This window comes from Mizuhopecten yessoensis, unplaced genomic scaffold (assembly GCF_002113885.1).
Source record: "Mizuhopecten yessoensis strain PY_sf001 unplaced genomic scaffold, ASM211388v2 scaffold10591, whole genome shotgun sequence".
Taxonomy (NCBI): domain Eukaryota; kingdom Metazoa; phylum Mollusca; class Bivalvia; order Pectinida; family Pectinidae; genus Mizuhopecten; species Mizuhopecten yessoensis.
This window is the reverse complement of record NW_018408623.1, coordinates 593744-614260: the sequence shown is the minus strand read 5'-3', so window position 1 is coordinate 614260 and position 20517 is coordinate 593744. Positions and strand designations below refer to the sequence as shown.

Below are 20517 nucleotides of genomic sequence, written 5' to 3'. Positions count from 1 at the left end.
AATTTACAAGTAATGTTCAGGCGACACGTTCCTCTCTGTTACCGCATTATAATTTACAAGTAATGTTTAGGCGACACGTTCCTCTCTGTTATCGCGTTACAATTTATAAGTAATGTTTAGGCGACACATTCCTCTCTGTTACCGCGTCACAATTTACAAGTAATGTTCAGGCGACACATTCCTCTCTTTTACCGCGTCACAATTTACAAGTAATGTTCAGGCGACACGTTCCTCTCTTTTACCGCGTCACAATTTACAAGTAATGTTCAGGCGACACAATCCTCTCTGTTACCGCATTACAATTTACAAGTAATGTTCAGGCGACACGTTCTCTCTGTTACCGCGTCACAATTTACAAGTAATGTTCAGGCGTCACGTTCCTCTCTTTTACCGCGTTACAATTTACAAGTAATGTTTAGGCGATACTTTCCTCTCTGTTACCGCATTACAATTTACAAGGAATTTTGAGGCATTATGTTCCTTCCTAGCTGTTATTATTAGTTAAAATAAAAAAAGATCATGAGAGTATGAAGTTACACATCGCAGGATTAGATATTTTTACCGCGTTACAATTTACAAGTAATGTTTAGGCGATACGTTCCTCCCTGTTTCCGTGTTACAATTTACAAGTAATGTTCAGGCGACACAATCCTCTTTTTTACCGCGTCACAATTAACAAGTAATGTTCAGGCGACGCGTTCCTCTCTTTTACCGCGTTACAATTTACAAGTAATGTTCTGCCGACACGTTCCTCTCTGTTACCGCGTTACAATTCCCAAGTAATGTTTAGGCGATACGTTCCTCCCTGTTTCCGTGTTACAATTTACTTAACAAGTAATGTTCAGGCGACACGTTCCTCTCCTCTGTTACCGCGTCACAATTTACAAGTAATGTTCAGGCGTCACGTTCCTCTCTTTTACCGCGTTACAATTTACAAGTAATGTTCTGCCGACACGATCCTCTCTGTTACCGCGTTACAATTTACAAGTAATGTTCTGCCGACACGATCCTCTCTGTTACCGCGTTACAATTTACAAGTAATGTTCTGCCGACACGATCCTCTCTGTTACCGCGTTACAATTTACAAGTAATGTTTAGGCGATACGTTCCTCCCTGTTTCCGTGTTACAATTTACAAGTAATGTTCAGGCGACACAATCCTCTCTTTTACCGCGCCACAATTTACAAGTAATGTTCAGGTGACACAATCCTCTCTGTTACCACATTACAATTTACAAGTAATTTTCAGGCGACACAATCCTCTCTTTTACCGCGCCACAATTTACAAGTAATGTTCAGGTGACACAATCCTCTCTGTTAACACATTACAATTTACAAGTAATGATCAGGCGACACGTTCCTCTCTTTTACCGCCTTACAATTTACAAGTAAAGTTCAGGCGACACGTTCCTCTCTTTTACCGCATTACAATTTACAAGGAATGTTCAGGCGACACGTTCCTCTCTTTTCCCGCGTTACAATTTACAAGTAATGTTCAGCCGACACGTTCCTCTCTGTTACCGCATTATAATTTACAAGTAATGTTCAGGCGACACGTTCGTCTCTGTTACCGCATTACAATTTACAAGGAATTTTGAGGCATTATGTTCCTTCCTAGCTTTCAGGCGACACGTTCCTCTCTGTTACCGCATTACAATTTACAAGGAATTTTGGGGCGTTATTTTCCTTCCTGGCTGTTATTATTGGTTAAAATAAAAAAAGATCATGAGAGTATGAAGTTACACATCGCAGGATTAGATATTTTTACCGCGTTACAATTTACAAGTAATGTTTAGGCGATACTTTCCTCTCTGTTACCGCATTACAATTTACAAGTAATGTTCAGGCGTCACGTTCCTCTCTTTTACCGCGTTACAATTTACAAGTAATGTTTAGGCGATACGTTCCTCCCTGTTTCCGTGTTACAATTTACAAGTAATGTTCAGGCGACACGTTCCTCTCTGTTACCGCATTACAATTTACAAGGAATTTTGAGGCATTATGTTCCTTCCTAGCTGTTATTATTAGTTAAAATAAAAAAAGATCATGAGAGTATGAAGTTACACATCGCAGGATTAGATATAAATTACATTGCACACACAAGACAATGATATTGATTCATTTTTACAGCAGTATTTACTAAAGCCTTCAAGTGGCTGTTCCCTGTATTGTTCTTACTTCATCTTATACTTATGAGTTAAAAGATGAATATTAAGGAGACGGATTTACATAAGTACTATGTACTTGTTTCTGGATCCTTTTCTGTATTTATAACCATGTACTATTGTAATTTAACATCAATAAAATAAAGTTTAAACTAAAAGATGTATAGCAAGTAAACGAAAATACATTTTTTTAAAATGATAACTACTCAATATAAATAAAACCCGTTATACTTTTGTTACATTTGACCTTCGTCACTGCACGGTTATGTGCCTTAAACTGATCAAACTCTCGATTTTAGTGTTTGTACGTGACAATGTGATGCACATACCAAACTAGCTAAAACAATCAAAGTACAGATGAAAAAAGGAGAAGTCTCTTGTTGCGTCGAAATTCTGCTTCAAAATCTGATTTTGATGTTGAACTAGGCATTAATTACTTTATTTTCAAATGTGGGTTAAATAAAGCATATTGTCAAATAAAAAATATGTACAATAATGTAGTTGTAACAACCTTCTAAATATTTTTTGAATTACAGCTTCTGATCTCCAATTATCAACTAAGTAAGATACCTGATATTTAGTCATTTTTCCAGGTTCAACCCCTCTTACGTCTATACAGGAATTGATTAATCCAGAAAAGAACATCTATATTATGATGCCACTAACATAGACTATATCTTTCTGTAAAGCATCAAGCTTATCGGATTTGGCTCTCTGAAATATTTAAGTGAACAGCACTTTATTTGATATTTGCATTAGTCGCTAAATATCTAAGTAAACATGTATCACAATAATCAAATTAAATCACTTTTCAGCATATCAAACATTTTATTTAAAAGTCATTTTTTTTTTTTTTTGAAGATGACAAACAAAGAAACTTGTTCTAAAAAAATAAAAAAATTGGCAATATTGTCTTTGAATGATTTTGTTTAAACATTTTGATTTTCCCCAACCAGGACCTCGATTGGTTTGGTGTTGATTGTTGATGTGAGTTATATATTGTTACAGCATTAGAAATGGAATTTTATATATTTAATGACTGTATTGCGGACCACATAGAGGCAACAATTTTCCACACATATTATAATGACTAATAATAACACTAGACTAATAACACCCCGTCTAAAACACGAAAAATATATCAACAGATCATGCAATTATCCAAATACATCCAGAACAGTAATTATTATCTTTTGTTTGAGTTATCATTAAACATTAAAAACAGTTCCGGGACTGTGATTGTTTTCCTGTTATAAATAAACATGGACTGCTGTCCCTGACACCAGTACGGGTCAGATAGTCACGCTATTGTACAAAGAGAAACACACGCCAGGTCAAACTTTCGATCTTCACCGGTCAAATTTAAATTCACCCAGTGTTAATTTCGCCATTCGCATGTAATTACCATAAATGTGCATTTATTTTTGCTGTCATGAAGGTTTGGGCTTATTACAGAGGGTGAGAAAAGCAGTTACATTGTAATTTGTGGCGAAAATAACCCAGATGACAGTAACATGCTTAAGGATCAATTCAGCCGGACCACTATCCAGCCTCTTTTAGACACTAAAGTGGTACTGTATCTGTATGCCTGGGCTCTACTATATGTTTAACATGTGTAGAGATATGGAGATATGCTTTTTGTCAGGAAGTATACACTTTATATATAAGTATGACACATACAAGGCAGTACAATTATTTATGTAGTATCAGAGGAGTACAGGGGCCGTATTCATGGAACCGTTCTCATGCTCAAGCATGGACTTGGTGCTGAAGCCTTATTTCTTGTTCTGGTTATAAACTATAAAACAAATCTTAGTATGCGAATAATTTGGAAAATTTTGAAGAGACGTGAAGCCGAATACTGTTTACAATTTATTTTTTGATCGTTTGACATGATTTAAGCGAGTTACAAGAAAGTTGGTTTGAGTACGAACTCCATGCATGAGAACTGTTTCATGAATACGGGCCCGCGAATTGCCGTTAATACCAGTACCGCATCCAACCGTGCACTGTTATGACGCGTCATCAGGTATTTTTATACTGGCAGCAATATCGGAATCCCGTGTCTAAGAATAGATTATTGTAAACAGACCACATATTTGGTATTTCGGCATAAATTGTTGGAGTTTAAGCACTTGATATAATTACTGTTGCCACTTGGAGGGTAAAACAATTCATAAATTTCATCAAAAACAGTCTTACGTACAAAGCGTAGCTGTTCTGTACACGTGTACAGCTGGGATTTGTTGACATGCTTCGATAGAAGTATGTCGCACTAAATAGTAAAGAAATGATTACTAACAAAACTGATAAATCAATAGGTATGTTATTCAAATGAAAACAAAATTTTCCATCGATTTAAAAAAACTATTGCCTTATTTAGGAAAATGAACACATGCCTAAATATTTAAAAAAAATATTTAACTTAAGGAGGACCGAACCTGCACCGTTTATTTTCTAGTCGCAAATAAACTGCGTTACACATTCGGCTACATAGAACATATAGATATTGGCAATTACAAACTTATTTAACCCGAGAAACACCGGTCGCAGTTTAGAGAAACTTGATCACCCCTGTTTTTCATTATTTTGAGCACTTTCCCAAAGGAGGACCACTTTTCCGTAATACGATTTGTTTTTGCAAGTTACATCACTGTCACAAAAAGTTTATTCAAAAGTTGGTCCTCGGATAGGAAAGTGTTGAAAGTATTTTTTTAAGTCCGCGAAACCCCATCACTTTCATAGATATAGTGTATATGGCTATATTTGCAGTATCATATTAGCAATACCTAATTTCTCAGCAGTTTAAAAATTCATATTCAATTGGTTTTGTATCTTTTGTATGCATTTTTGCAACCCGAAATGTTTTACTCCTTATTTTTTTCCCCCGTTTTCATAAATGCCGACTAAGGGAAATACGGGCAGTTTTCCGCCATACCTCTTTGATAAGGAAACTCCTTCCATAGAGTCCAAATGCACCGCAAGCAGTTTAAAACATTAAAACTAATCGGAATGGAAGTTGTTTGAAGAGTAAGAAAAAACCGCAATCAGACAGCTTACATGTAGTTTACTGTGCCGTGTGTATACAACTATTGTTAATGCACAACAACAGGTTATGATGATAATGCTTTAACAATATTTGTAAAACAAATTACACCTTTCAAATATTGCTATGTTTTGGTTGCAGGTTCCTTGTACTCGAAATCAGATTTTTGAATGATTTTGTTTAAACATTTTGATTTTCCCCAACCAGGACCTCGATTGGTTTGGTGTTGATTGTTGATGTGAGTTATATCTTGTTACAGCATTAGCAATGGCATTTTATATATTTAATGACTGTATTGCGGACCACATAGAGGCAACAATTTTCCACACATATCATAATGACTAATAATAACACTAGACTAATAACACCCCGTCTAAAACACGAAAAATATATTAACTGATCGTGCAATTATCCAAATACATCCAGAACAGTACTTATTATCTTTTGTTTAAGTTATCATTAAATATTAAAAACAGTTCGGAACTGTGATTGTTTTCCTGTTATAAATAAACATGGACTGCTGTCCCTGACACCACTACGGGTCAGGTAGTCACGCTATTGTACAAAGAGAAACACACGCCAGGTCAAACTTTCGATCTTCACCGGTCAAATTTAAATTCACCCAGTGTTAATTTCGCCATTCGCATGTAATTACCATAAATGTGCATTTATTTTTGCTGTCATGAAGGTTTGGGCTTATTGCAGAGGGTGAGAAAAACAGTTAGATTGTAATTTGTGGCGAAAATAACCCAGATTACAGTAACATGCTTTAGGATCAATTCAGCCGGACCACTATCCAGCCTCTTTTAGACACTAAAGTGGTACTGTATCTGTATGCCTGGGCTCTACTATATGTTTAACATGTGTAGAGATATGGAGATATCTTTTTGTCAGGAAGTATACACTTTATGTATAAGTATGACACATACAAGGCAGTGCAATTATTTATGTAGTATCAAAGGAGTACAGGGGCCGTATTCATGAAACCGTATTCATGCTCAAGCATGGACTTAGTGCTGAAGCCTAATTTCTTGTTCTGGTTATAAACTATCAAACAAATCTTAGTATGCGAATAATTTGGAAAATTTTGAAGAGACGTGAAGCCGAATACTGTTTACAATTTATTTTTTGATCGTTTGACATGATTTAAGCGAGTTACAAGAAAGTTGGTTTGAGTACGAACTCCATGCATGAGAACGGTTTCATGAATACGGGCCCGTGAATTGCCGTTAATACCAGCAGCGGAACAAAAATAATAATGATCAAATACAACTACATTGTAAATCAACTTGTTAGGATACCTAAGTAATTTCTTTTTATTGACTATTGGCAAGTCAAGCAAATTTGATTATGAAACTCCTTTCATAGAGTCCAAATGCACCGCAAGCAGTTTAAAACATTAAAACTAATCGGGATGGAAGTTGTTTGAAGAGTAAGAAAAAAACGCAATCAGACAGCTTACATGTAGTTTACTGTGCCGTGTGTATACAGATATTGTTAATGCACAACAACAGGTTATGATAATAATGCTTTAACAATATTTGTAAAACAAATTCCATCTTTCAAATATTGCTATGTTTTGATTGCAGGTTCCTTGTAACTTCAGTGAAACAGGTAAGTCAGCCCTGGCAAAATTATATCAATTCACTTTGCACGTTTTGAGCCATAAACCTGGTTTTAAAATATAATACATTTCTACCTGCTCATGAAAATCACGATACATTGAATTCATTCTCTGTCGAAGAATTTGGTTCTGATTTCCCTGGTTTAGATGAAATTTCACCTTTGGATAGAAGATATATAATCTATTCTTGTGTTTAGGACTGTGTTTGCTTCTTGTAAACAGTGATATAAGACAAGAAAGCGACACTATGCTCTATGACTTGTATACATGACCAGGGGCCGCTAGTTCGAATGCTTATCAACTTAACACAAGCCTTACGCAAAACTTTACATATATACTAAACAGTATTGTAATTCCAAAATAAAGCTGTTTATTAACAGAAATAACAATTTTATCAAAAGACAGAAAAGACAAAAGAAGTTATTTATTTATTTGGTATTTCTCAACGAAATTGTTTTCTAAAAATGTTCTTATATCTCGTTATGCTATCCAGGCTATGGAAACTGGGTTCTCCTGTTGATATATTTTTAACCTTAATATTAATGTATTAAGCAATTTTCCGCCCTTCTGTAACACATTCAATATAACATAGAACAAATCTTAAATATTTAATTATCCATGTTTTCAATAAGAACCTGTACAGACTGACTCGAACTGGACGCCAGCCTTCTGTTTCCATCTGGCTTCAAACAGCATGGAAATCGGATTTAAGTATTCCAAACCACCTTACAACTTGAGACAAGTGAAACAGTTTGAAATAAAAATATGGATGGACAAACAGAGGATAGAAGATGTAAGCAATGCAAATTTTGTTTTGTGTAATTTGACAAAATTGTCAGTACCATGCATGATACACGACGTATGTACTTTATTAGACAACGGCACTTTTCAAAAATTGATTTTGTTCAATGTTCTAAAACAACTGAGTTAAGGTTTAACATAGAACAAAAGAAGTATATTATATTTCATGCAAATCATATTAAGTAATTGCCGTATAAATATAAGAATTTAAAGGTATACAAACCACAATCTATACAACTGGTAGATTAAAATATAAATCGAATGAAAAAAGACTAATAAGAAAAGATAATAATATTTGCTCTAAAATTTCCTATATATGATAGGATAAACGTCATAATACAAAATCAAATTTGTATTCATTAGTATAAATGTTAGATAGAACTTACTGTTTTGGAGCGTAACAGTTCATAAACCTGAGGGTCTATATAGGCTAATAAAATATACTGATAATGACATCAGTGTTGTTCCAGGGTATACGTACCTTACCGCTAAGACAATATAACCTCTCAATTTGGTAACTTTTACAGAAATGTTGAGTTTATTGCTAGCAGTAAAATGATACCTGATCACCATTTACATTGTGTTACAGGTAAAAGTCACTAACACGAATACACACACCAAGTGCCGCTACAAGAATTTGGAGCCTGCCATTTACAGAATATATGTAATGTACATCTTTAACTTTTAGTTTCTTTTTGTATTATTAGTTTGATTGTTTCAAGTAATAGTTACATTTTCTTTTTATAATATCAGTTTGATTATTTTAGCTAGAGTTTCGTAATTACCTTAAAAAACATAATGGTACTTTCCTTGTATTATGGATATATAAACAGCTTTATTCTCCGAGGTCAACCTTTGCTACAATGAATTGTGAATTTGATGATGTTCATTTATATATACTGAACCGGGAAGTGTTACTATAGCTGATATTTTAGTATACTATGACGACCGAGTGCTATAAAATTATGACACAATGTTATGTTTAAACACTTACAGCTATATTGTAATTCTGATATAGCCACGTCGTAAATAAGTGACAAAAACTCCTCTCGCTAACAGTATATTCAATTGCTACATATCACAACAAAACAGCTAGATTTTTTTTCTGTATATTATATGTATATCAACCAATGGAATGATTCTTTGAGACAACTTTTGGTGATTTTTCTTTTTAATATGAACGATTTATCCCCCTTATTCCCTAAAAATATTTTAGAGACAATTATGACCGGCCGGTTTTCCAAGTATTAAATTCTTTATTTTAATCAATATTTTACCCCAAGCAAAGTTTGAAAAGATAACCTTTTTTTCCGTCATCCTCTTTTTCAATGTCAATGATTTCTTTGAAATTTCGAATGCAACAGCGTTTATCTATGTGCAATAAGCATTTCATCAAACATGGACGCTGCAGTCTCTGATTGGCTGAAATAAATCAAGATGTTTTTGAGACAATTACGACATCACGACAACTACTGGTGCAATTTTTTTATTTATTTTTTTATATGTTTTCATGATCATTCATTAGACAAGATTTGTTTACCTTTATTTTCCTTCCTGTTGAACATCAGACATGGCTTGCACGGCCTTTAACGTTGAAATTGATTGATAATTAATATAGTATTAACAATTGCTCTATTCAGTGGATTTTTATGACGGCATTTTTTTTCGCAAATTGGGCGCTATCGGCCGGCTTAGTAGGATCTCCCACATAGCTTTTCATCAGCTCTTCAATATCTGGATTTCCTAGGTTTGCAACACGGGGAGCTCTGTAGAATAACTCTGTAGAATAGCCATTTCATTTATGAAATACTGAGAAAGACTTCGTCCCTCTGGATCAACCCTCCGCACAATTTGATCCAGATATAAAGCAAATGTCGAGGGATGATAACCATGATTTGTTCCTGTAATGCATAATGTTTAGCACTTATATCAACATGACTAATAGTTTAGTCATAGGTTCCTTATATATGCAGACACATATTGATGTGTTTATTGTCTACCTTCTGCAAAATGTATTTCTTTTAAAACCAAACATAAGAGGATACCAAATTCTATACAAAACCGTATTTCGAAGTCAAAACCAGGGGATTGTTAACAAACGACGCCATATTTACATGGCTAACCTAAAGGTAAAATAGTGTCAGTCTAGTGTGTCACTATGGAGCCTTTGCCTGATATTGTAGGTGACACCTTTTGGCTGATATTGATTATGAAACTTTATAGAACGATAAATTGCCTGTAAAACATCCTTTCTAACAGTCCTCCTTTTAGCAATGATTGTTAGCCTAACAAGATGAAGAAAGAAAAAATGTCTGACACTTTACTTCGCTTACTTTGGATTGTATTGTTCGACGCTTCATGAAACTAAAATGCCAGACATTTGACCAATTTTAAATATTAGTCTTCGTGTCTTCTCGGTGCCTGGTTTTCCATCAATTTAATTGAGTTTGTATTGTGAGATGAGTTGTCGCAATTAGAAGCTTTACATTTTGCGTTTCCCTCTGTTTGGATAATCGTTGAAGTAGAAATATGTGTTTGTTTATTGTTCAAGAGAGTTTCCCTATCCTCAAAAATATCACAATCAACTATACATGTAATTTGATTCTAATACTCCCCCACTTTCAAACCATATGTATTATAACTTACACATAGAGTTTAACAGAGTATGCGCAGTGTATCCACATAAAGATGTCACATGGATTAACGATATCGTTATCAGATCAGTCGTTACTGTGTTACAATTTAGTAACACTTAATTAATGAATTATTCAATGGATAACTACCTAGTAGCCACAGCGGTTTCTGTTTTGCTAAAATTTCCCCTATTTTATTAGGTCATCCAAAAGTAATCTCATGGCGACAGGTTCCTGAATTTCACTCAGACCAGCCTTTAATGTTACGTAAATAACTCATTAAGTACAGGGAGTGCAACTTCCAAAGATTACATCTACATGTATTTAAATCATAATATATGTATCTACTCTAGCCAATTACAGTTGCATTTTAACCCTCGAAAAATATGTCGGCTACATTGTACAATGCATTTTATAACATATTTTAATAGTCTTGCTCAGTTACAGTTTTTTGAAGTGTAACGGATTTCCTAAAACATTTTTTTATGCCAGCTAGGGTAATATTTCATTATATTAAATATATCTTTCCCTGTTTGTCATATATGTCTCAAGAGTGACGTCTTCCTTGCCGTTCTGTGCGAACTCTGGCCAGTATGTCGCTATTTTGTCACTAATTCAGTAGCTTCCTGCAAATACGAAATACGATTTAAACATTGCTTTGAATAATTCAGGGCCGCGGTGGCCAAATGGTTAAGGCGGCTGACATTCTGCTACCGCTAGTCCCTCCACCACTGGGTCGCGGGTTCGAGACCTACATGGGTCAGCCCGCCAGGTACTGGCCGTAGGTCGGTGATGTTTCTCCGGGAACTCCGGCTTTCCTCCACCACCAATACATGGCACGTCCTTGAATCGCCATAACTGTTAAATATGACGTAAAACACAATCAAACCAAATCAAAACCTAAACCAAACTATGCATAAGCTTAAGAGGTAATGCCAAATGCAATTCCTTATCCAATAATTCATCTTTCGTGATTAATAACATTTGAGCAAGATGCAAAATGACTCTAACAGTGTAGTATGGCGCCTTTTTCTTCAAAGGATAAAAAAACATTCCCCAGGAGACACACACATTGTTTCATACGAGATGCTATATTCGAAATAATAATGATAGTCACGCTTCTAGATGATTTGTTTTACTTATACATCGCCTACCTGTCAATAAGATTTGATACGACAAGAGCACTTGGACTCTTTGCAGAGGAGTAAAAGCAGGGCATGGCGTCTTCTCTCCATTTCAGGCCTGCCTCTTTCTCAATCCAGCCTCCCCACAAGTTCACGACCAACTCCCCCTCGTAGTAGACAGCGAACGAACTTCCTTCGTCTGCACCATTTTCCAGATTGACTCTGAATCAAAGAATGATGTATTGAACAATGGGAGAATTTAGTCGTTCACTCAGATTTATTCCAATGCTATTATTATAGTACCCTGCTATAAAATGACTGACTGTTATAAATCGCTAAAAAGTTAATTGCTTATTTAAAATTTGCTACTTTAAATAATGGTCTTTTGCTTTTCCACCCCTCGAGATCGAGGACCGAGAAAAGAATTCAACTGCTATTACCCACCGCATGTATCGTAAGAAGCGACTAATGCTGCTCCCCCCCCCCCCCCCCCACCCACCATGCAGAATTGGGGATTTGCTTTTGTGCCCTCACTTGTAGACATAAAAACGACCAAAATATGCTGCACCCATTGCAATACAGATTGCCCACTGGGACGTGTACCAACTATTCGTCGTTGTATATTGTGTCCATGCTGTACCACCCGACATACTGATACGGCCTGCTGGACAGCAAACAGTATATGCTTCCGTTGATCCCGCATGTCACGGCAATCAAAACATACAATTTAATACAATTTTATAAAATTATCTAACATGTAATAATTATAAAGAAGGGATCAAATGACCATATGGACTATACATCAGAATTCATGATTATGTGTATAGTCTAATCATTATGACTGAAAACTGACAGAAAAGAAGAAATTGTTTGTTCCAGTTTAGATAAAATGAATATTTAATCACCAGAGAACTTGTCTGGAAAAGATTCGTTGGCGTATTCCTTTTCAAAATGGCTACCAAAATATTCATTCTACTGCCTAATCAGTTTTCGGATTGCCAGACAATTTTCTTGCAATATCAATAGAATTCAGAGATTGTATGTTTGTTTGTTACTTTGTTTATATATATATGTACTAAAGTTAGACGCAGAATTAACAGCTGATGACATGTACAGATAATGTTTTACAAGATGCAAGAGTATGAAATGTGTTCGAATGACAGACTTGGAAAAAAAAAGGAAGAAAAAATTGATGCTGCGAGGCTTTGAGTTTGTTTTCAAACTGGTAATTCTAGATTCACAAGAAAACAACTTATGTCAAGCTTTGTCAGACCTTTTTAGCCCTTGGGTGCAACTGTTTTGGATTTTGAAGATTGCTATGATAGCCAAGATAATAAAGTATACTTGATGTATGAGCGCACATTCCCATTGTTCTTTGACCAACTTGGCATTGTCAGTAGTAATTTTATTTTGTGAACAGGACCCGTGAAACAGGTCCTTAATTGCTAAAAGAGGAAAACTTCTGGTAGTTTCATTTTCAAAACGTTCTTTTTCAGATTCTCTTTTGCGCACATACCTTAAGTAGCATTTCGTACAAATACTAACTTCTTCATTTGAGCAATCTATGCTACCTTTAGTCAGTGAATCCAAAAGTTATTTATATTATGGATATTTTTACATTTCGTGTACTATTTATATTTACGAGATTTCGCGGAGATACGATGGCGACCTTCACCAATACATTCACTCTTCATTATGGGATGAATATTAACAAATGAGTATGAAATATCCCATTAATGCAATGTCAAAACGAAAGTCTGATAATAATTTTTTTTTTAAATGATAACAAAATGTTTAAGAACAAATTCTAAAAAGTGACAAGGATATTACAGTTGATCTCAAAATTGATTGGTAACAAAAGCTTTATCAATCACGCCAAGCGATAAAGCAAATTTAAATTTGGACGTTTTTGTGACCTAACATATACTGAAAGATTTATTGTAGGCTTGCAACGATTGTCATTACCAATTACCTGTAACCAGGTGCATTGGTTCTTAGTGGACGACAGGGAAGTGTCTAACATGTAGGCCCTCATCTTTTTGAGTACGCAGGGAACTTTGTTGTGCGAAATGTCAAATGAATACTTTCCACCACTATTTTTGGACTGAATTTGTGCATACATATTTGAAATAACACCATCTCTTCATACTAAGAAAAGTTTTGGTATACAAAAATAATAAGAATGAAAAATCCAATATTAAAGTTTTCATAAAATGTTCAATTAAACTCACATTCTGGATGATAAATATATATTTAAAGCAATCAATAAAATGTTAATTTTCAAGTATTACTAATGTTAATTCTTAAGTACTCTCTCCATCTGGCCACTACCTAGCCTATCTTCTTTCGGCTATCTCCCTAGGCTATTTCCCTTCGACTTTCCCCCTTTGGTTATCTCCCTAGGCGTTCTACCTATGCTATCTCCCTTCGGCTATCTCCCTTGGCAAACCCGTTGTCAGAAGATCCTTTTATATAACGGCAATAAGTTAGTCCCAATTATCTTTGGACACAGTCTTAGTAAGGCATTTTATAAAAAAGACGTCGACTTTCTACCAAACTCTATGATGAACCAGAGAAAATTCCCTATTTGCATTTTTTTTTTATTTCAACTGCACACACAGAATTAACAGTTAACTTCACTTCGTTTTTGTTTTGTATAGATTCGAGCTATCATCCCAAAATCCGGGGGCAAGCGCATGGCCTCAGACCCTAGGATTGCAGATATATTATTAACAGAATTTGAAGGTATTTTTACTTCTATTTGTATAAAAATCATTTGGTTTTCACAGTACATTTGTGTTAAAATAGCCGAGTGATGTACATGGTAAAAACAAAGGCAGATATTTCAGCACGTGTACAGATATATCCAAAAAGAACTTTTGATGGAAACACGTGGATAAGAAAAGTTTCTGAGAAATTCCGAAAAGGTGTAAGTGCTGCTGAGCTGCTAAAAATATCTTTGTTTTTCTTTTCTCTCTCTCTCGCTATATATATATAGAAGTCATTTCATCAAAATAGGCCATACTTTCATCAAAATATGAATATTACAAAACAACTTTCGAGATGTTTGTTTGTACACCAACCCCTTCAAACAATAACAGTGACAGTCCTTGGAGAGTTAATGCTGTCTTCCATTTTATGCAGATGACGTCAACATAAAGACATTTGGACATTACTTATTTCTTCTACAATTGTATATGTAACAATACATTTGATTTGAAATGTAATTATGCCCATTCAGCCTGATTTCTATACTTTTTGAATATACAAAATATGCCCATCTTGTTGTCGACTCTCGTTTAATTCCAGGTCCAAACACTGTCAAGAAGAACTCTACAGTTACCAAAATAAAGCTGCCACTTAATATTCCCCAGGAGAACATATCCACAGTAACCATAGCAGACAGCAGTACTACACATATTGCGCCCACTGTTTCAAACAAGTACAGTACGAAACCCATAGCTCCTATGTTTCCAGACGATTACGGAAGCCAACCCGTGGCGCCCACTTTTTCAGACACATACACTACGAAAGGCATGGCTCCCACTAGCTTAGATGACAACAGCACCAAAATCATTGCACTCAGCGATCCAGCCGAATCACTGATGATCGTATCGCTAATTATATTGGGAACAGTAATGGGTATTTTACTGGCAGGGATATACTGGCGTCAACGCAGTAAGTATAATGGGACAGTATTCAAGCAAATTCTCATTATACCATCACCTACACCAATTGTTGTGTTACGCAAGATGAAGTTGTATTGTACTGTCAGTTATGATTTTTTTTGTCGAAATAAATATTTAGCGATGGGTCTAGGGAGGCGTAGGTAGATGGTTTTATCAAGGTAAAAGGCAGAACGGACCTTCAGATACTTTGGCGGTTATTGAAGTAGCAAGTGAAACAAAAATAATTATAGCAATGTTCCTCTCTATTTGACTAACCATTTCAATCTAGACATCTGATCCAGACTAAGTCAGAACACAAAATCCGGAATGTTGGAATTCGGAAACTATACTAGCTTTGATAGTCTAGCTAATCTACAGTTTAAGACCCGGTTGTTAGCAACATGGTTTAGTGTTTTTTTCCTTATGATGTTCAATTATATTGTAAGTAAATTTATCTTGGAGGCAATGTTTTTGCATCCCACGATGGATCAAGAAAATAAACAAAGTCACCCATATATCTATTTTTAAGTTTGAAATGCAATAATAAAAATGTTCAAAATAGTGAATGGTATTTTGATAGCCTATCAATCATTTACGAATATGGTTTCAAAATTTAAATCAACATTATTTCACGTATCTATGCTTTCTTTTTTCATAATGTCACATCTACATTCTGGCTAAATTTAATGAAATATAAGCATACAAGTCCCAGTTTCCATTTCAAACAAAAAAGCTAACCATTTTTCTTTCTCGGTTTGTATAAGAAACCTCGTATGATCATACATACCGGTAGAAGGGCGATAACTCTGTACATATAATACAAAAATATACTTTAAGCTCAATGTTCTCCACGTTCAACTTGTGACTTGTTTCGGTAATAAGTAAACAAAAACAAGCTTCACCCTCATTTAACCATATATCTTATTTGAAATTTCATGCTTACAGTCCAGAGATCGATCATTCTGCGTGAGGACCTCAAACCCTGCTCGGACCTAATCCCGGACCACCTACGTGTTACCAGGAAAAATTCATCTGAAGACACTGAATGTGAGTATTAAGAAATGAACGATCAGTATTTTACTTCTTTATATTTTTTTTACATTTTGTTATTATCAAGGAATACGAACGTTACACAGATACCTTTAAAACTTGGTGATAGAAACAAGAAGCCAAACATGAATAATACTACATCATACAGTGTTTCGACTTTTTCGGTGATACTAGGAGCCGAAAGGGTGGAAATCCAGAATGGTTTAAACTATTGGTGAAAAAAGGGGAAGGTGCATCTAACCCATTAATTTCAAAAAAGTATAAGAATACTGTTAAAACACACATACAATGATTAAAATACTACTGTTAAAACACACATATCATTAATAAAAGAATACTGTTAAAACAGACATAAAATGAATAAAAGAATTCTGTTAAAATAGCCATACAATGAATAAAAGAATACTTTTAAAATAGACATACAATGAATAAAAGAATACTGTTAAAAGCGACATACAATGAATAAAAGAATACTGTTAAAACAGACAAACGATGAATAAAAGAATAATATTAAAACACACATACAATGAATAAAAGAATGCTGTTAAAATAGACATACAATGAATAAAAGAATATCTTTAAAATAGACATACAATGAATAAAAGAATACTGTTAAAACACACATACAATGTATTAAAGAATACTGTTAAAACAGACATACAATGAATAAAAGAATAATGTTAAAACAGACATACAATGAATAAAAGAATACTGTTAAAACACACAAACAATGAATAAAAGAATACTGTTAAAAAAACACATACAATGAATAAAAGAATGCTGTTAAAATAGACATACAATGAATAAAAGAATACTGTTAAAACAGACATACAATGAATAAAAGAATACTGTTAAAACACACATACAATGAATAAAAGAATGCTGTTAAAATAGACATACAATAAATAAAAGAATAATGTTAAAACACACATACAATAAATAAAAGAATAATGTTAAAACACACATACAAAAAATAAAATAAAACTGTTAAAACACACATTCAATGAATAAAACACTGTTAAAACACACATACAATGAATAAAAGATAAGTTGAAATCCGCATTACCTATATATAGGTATATATATGAACTTTAGATAATCAGTCATTTGTATAATTTACTTGGATTGTAAAGAGATTGACACGTCATTATGCCGGTTTACTACTTTTACTGATTTTTCAGTAGGACAATAACTTTCCAAAGAAGGCAGTTTATTACTTATATTTCCGTTTTTAATTAAAAAAGATCTTATATTACCAACCTTTTATCGCATTTCAAAGTAAAATTTCGCGCTGTCTGTCAATGGGACCAGTTCATGAGACGGTACACGCGGCCGTTCGAGGCAAAAATATATAGCTCGTGGAAATAAACACAAAATCACCAATCTCCTTTTTACAATTTAATAATATATTCCACCGTGAGGATATTCACCTTTTATACAACATAACTACACTTAATATAGTGACGTCGGTCAAAACGACGTCATTTAGTCACGAACATGTTCTTCATATCACTTCACCATTGGGAATTATGTGAGAATCATGATCTGATATCTTTCTATTTTGTTTGATAGGGTTATATAGTTGCAATGCAGAGCAAATGGAAACATAACCAAATCATATATCTGAATCCGATATTTAAGTGGGGTCGTTTAATACGACTTATCAGTGGCTTGAAATTTAGGATAAAACACCCACCTGTAAAGGGGCTTGTTGAACCTTTAATTCTTAATGTTGTTAGATCATGATGCAATATCCAACCAATTTCATGACTAGTGGGTAATGTAATAGAATATTACAATTCTACATCAGAGTAGAGATCCTAATGATCCTAACGATTGCTTGTCGATTTTATTTTTCTCAGGCCAAGACGCGTCTACCTCCGCGTGTGACGAAAATTATGTCTCATTGACGAAACCTCAAGAGAATGATCAGAAAGCTTATGATTCTGGCTTTGACAGCACCAAGGACTGGGCTGAGAGTAGATTATCCACATATGAAGAAAACGTGTTAAAACCTGACGAGAACTCAATTAAAAATTGTGATTCACTTTGTGATATCTCAGATGGAAATTTCATCGCAAACGCGCTGGTATGGGCTGAAATTGACAGAGATCTTTCTCCGAGTGTTTGTACTATTGCCTCATTGGCCTGCGATAACAAAAACATACAAAAGTCCTCAAGACGTGGTGACTGTATAAGGTATAGTAACCAAGGGAATGCCAGGGAAGACTTGCACATTGTTCAAGTGGAGCAGGACATAACAGGACAGCAGAGGCCCTGTACATATAAATGCATTCCTCAGGATAAGGAACAATCATATAATGGAAAAACTAAACACAACTATTCAGCATTATTGGAAAGGTATTCATCAATGAAAGTGCTTCCTAACAAAGCAAAAGATTTTCAAAATGAATCCCCAATACCTGAACGAGCAAGATTGTTGGAAACAATTGTAGATAATGGGAAATATGATAAATATCCAATGTGTTTGTCTCTTAGTCATATTCAGTCTGCTGAAACGCTAAATTTGTCGCTGTCCGAAGAAATGGGATCGATAAACAACAAATACTTCCACCTCGGCGAAGCACAGGGTACTCGTACACATTGTTACGGTATTGTTAAGAGCACGAAACATCCTGTCTGTGTTATTAACGACGACATCAATGATATGATCTCTTTAGGTGAAATCAGCATCTGATTATAAATGTTCAACAATGGTTGAGACCAATGATATATATGAAAACATAAATACATTTATTGCCTTTTATTTTCAATGTCTATGAAAATTTACGTCCATAGATAAGCGCACAAATCAATATATTTATCTATACGAATTAATTGACAAAAGAAGAGGTTACATTATGCACTAACGTTTTAACTGTATTCGTTTTTCAGGTACAAATATGCATTTGTATGTTACTTTCTGAACATTGTGACAATGTTTTAGTGTTGCTCAAATTTGAAAAACTAGCTCGCAGTGACTTAATTCGGGCAAAAAACAGTTTTTATTCATTCTCTTATTCCGATAACAATTTTCAATATTAGGTCATAGTTACCTTATTTGGTAAACAACAGTGTTATATTAATTTCTGAACTCGATGACATGTTTTTTATAATGCAGGTGTTATTTTGAATTTGAGATCACACTGACCTTTTTTTGCCAAAGAGCTGTTAAATATTAATTTCCAAACCCTATGATAATGTAGGTCAAATTTTGAAATCTATGTCACAGTGACCTTATTTATTCCAAACAGTTAATGTTAATTCCTGAACTCGATGGAAAGTTTGCATAAACAATGAATGTTAATTTCTGACCTAAGACCATTTTTGTTAATGTAGGTAAAATCTTCAAACCTAGGTAAAAGTGACAAAATTTGCTCAAACAACAGTGATGATTTTTAGTGCAGATTTTGAGAAATAGGTCGCATGACCTCATTAGATATAATGAAATTGGATATATCAAATGTCCGTAGGGTTTACTTTTCAACAGTGTCCATTTTCTACGCGTATGTGAAAATACAAAAAAAATGAGTAATGTTCATTTTTCCACGGCTTCCCGGTTCCATTTTCAACGTCGAAAAACGACCTCGGTTCCATTTTCAACGAGGGTCCATTTTTAACGTTACACCGGATGTAAATATATGTAAAAATGTAATGAGATTCAAGTACGATTCCATTATTATGTAACAACATGTAACACTTAAATAATAAATTGTATTGTAGTGTGCACTGTTTCCCGTTCTGCTTCATTCCTCTTCTGTAACTTCAACTTAGCCAAGTTTTATTTTCATTCTTCACAGTTGGAAAATTACAGGCTGTTGAAATAGTTAATGAAATGACAAATCCTTCCTCATTATGGAGAACAGGAAAGAATTACAATGTTATATTTCCGCTGACGATTCACTGGAACCGCTGTCCTTTCATATTCGCCTTTATACAATACATTAGTGTTTTTTTTGTCACATATCATTTTAACTTTAAAGACACCTTATCACGTTGAGGTAAACATTGTAATACAGGTAGATATTTTCTGTAGTGTAAACTTGTATTAGTTACTGTACAGTAGGAAACAAGTTAATCAATGAAATACAAATGTACAAATTGCCGTATTGTATATAATAAAGTAACTATAAGAAAACAGAGGTAAACAAGGGAATACAAGTGAATTGTTACTTTACAGTAGAAAACAGAGGTAAACACAGTAATATAGATGTACAAGTTACCGTATTCTATATAATAAAGTAACTATAAGAAAACAGAGGTAAAAAATGTAATATAAATATACAAAGTACCGTATTCTACATAGTAAAGTAACTATTAGAAAACAGTGGTAGACAATGAAATACAAGTGAATTGTTACTTTATAGTCGAAAACGGATGTAAACAATAAAATTCAAGTCTAATCCT

The 20517-nt window shown here is 34.3% G+C and overlaps 1 protein-coding gene across 1 annotated transcript in view; it reads left to right on the top strand.

Annotated features, from left to right (window-relative positions):
* The window catches only part of LOC110461234, a 30279-nt gene extending 10452 nt beyond the window's left edge, over positions 1 to 19827 (top strand). Inside the window, exons 2-8 of the mRNA XM_021514626.1 lie at positions 6800 to 6824; positions 7467 to 7627; positions 8225 to 8299; positions 14053 to 14137; positions 14702 to 15070; positions 16006 to 16107; positions 17973 to 19827. Coding sequence (XP_021370301.1) covers positions 6800 to 6824; positions 7467 to 7627; positions 8225 to 8299; positions 14053 to 14137; positions 14702 to 15070; positions 16006 to 16107; positions 17973 to 18808 — 1653 coding nt within the window. The 3' untranslated portion in view covers positions 18809 to 19827. The remainder of the gene's footprint in view (positions 1 to 6799; positions 6825 to 7466; positions 7628 to 8224; positions 8300 to 14052; positions 14138 to 14701; positions 15071 to 16005; positions 16108 to 17972) is intronic.
* The last annotated feature ends 690 nt before the right edge of the window (positions 19828 to 20517 follow it).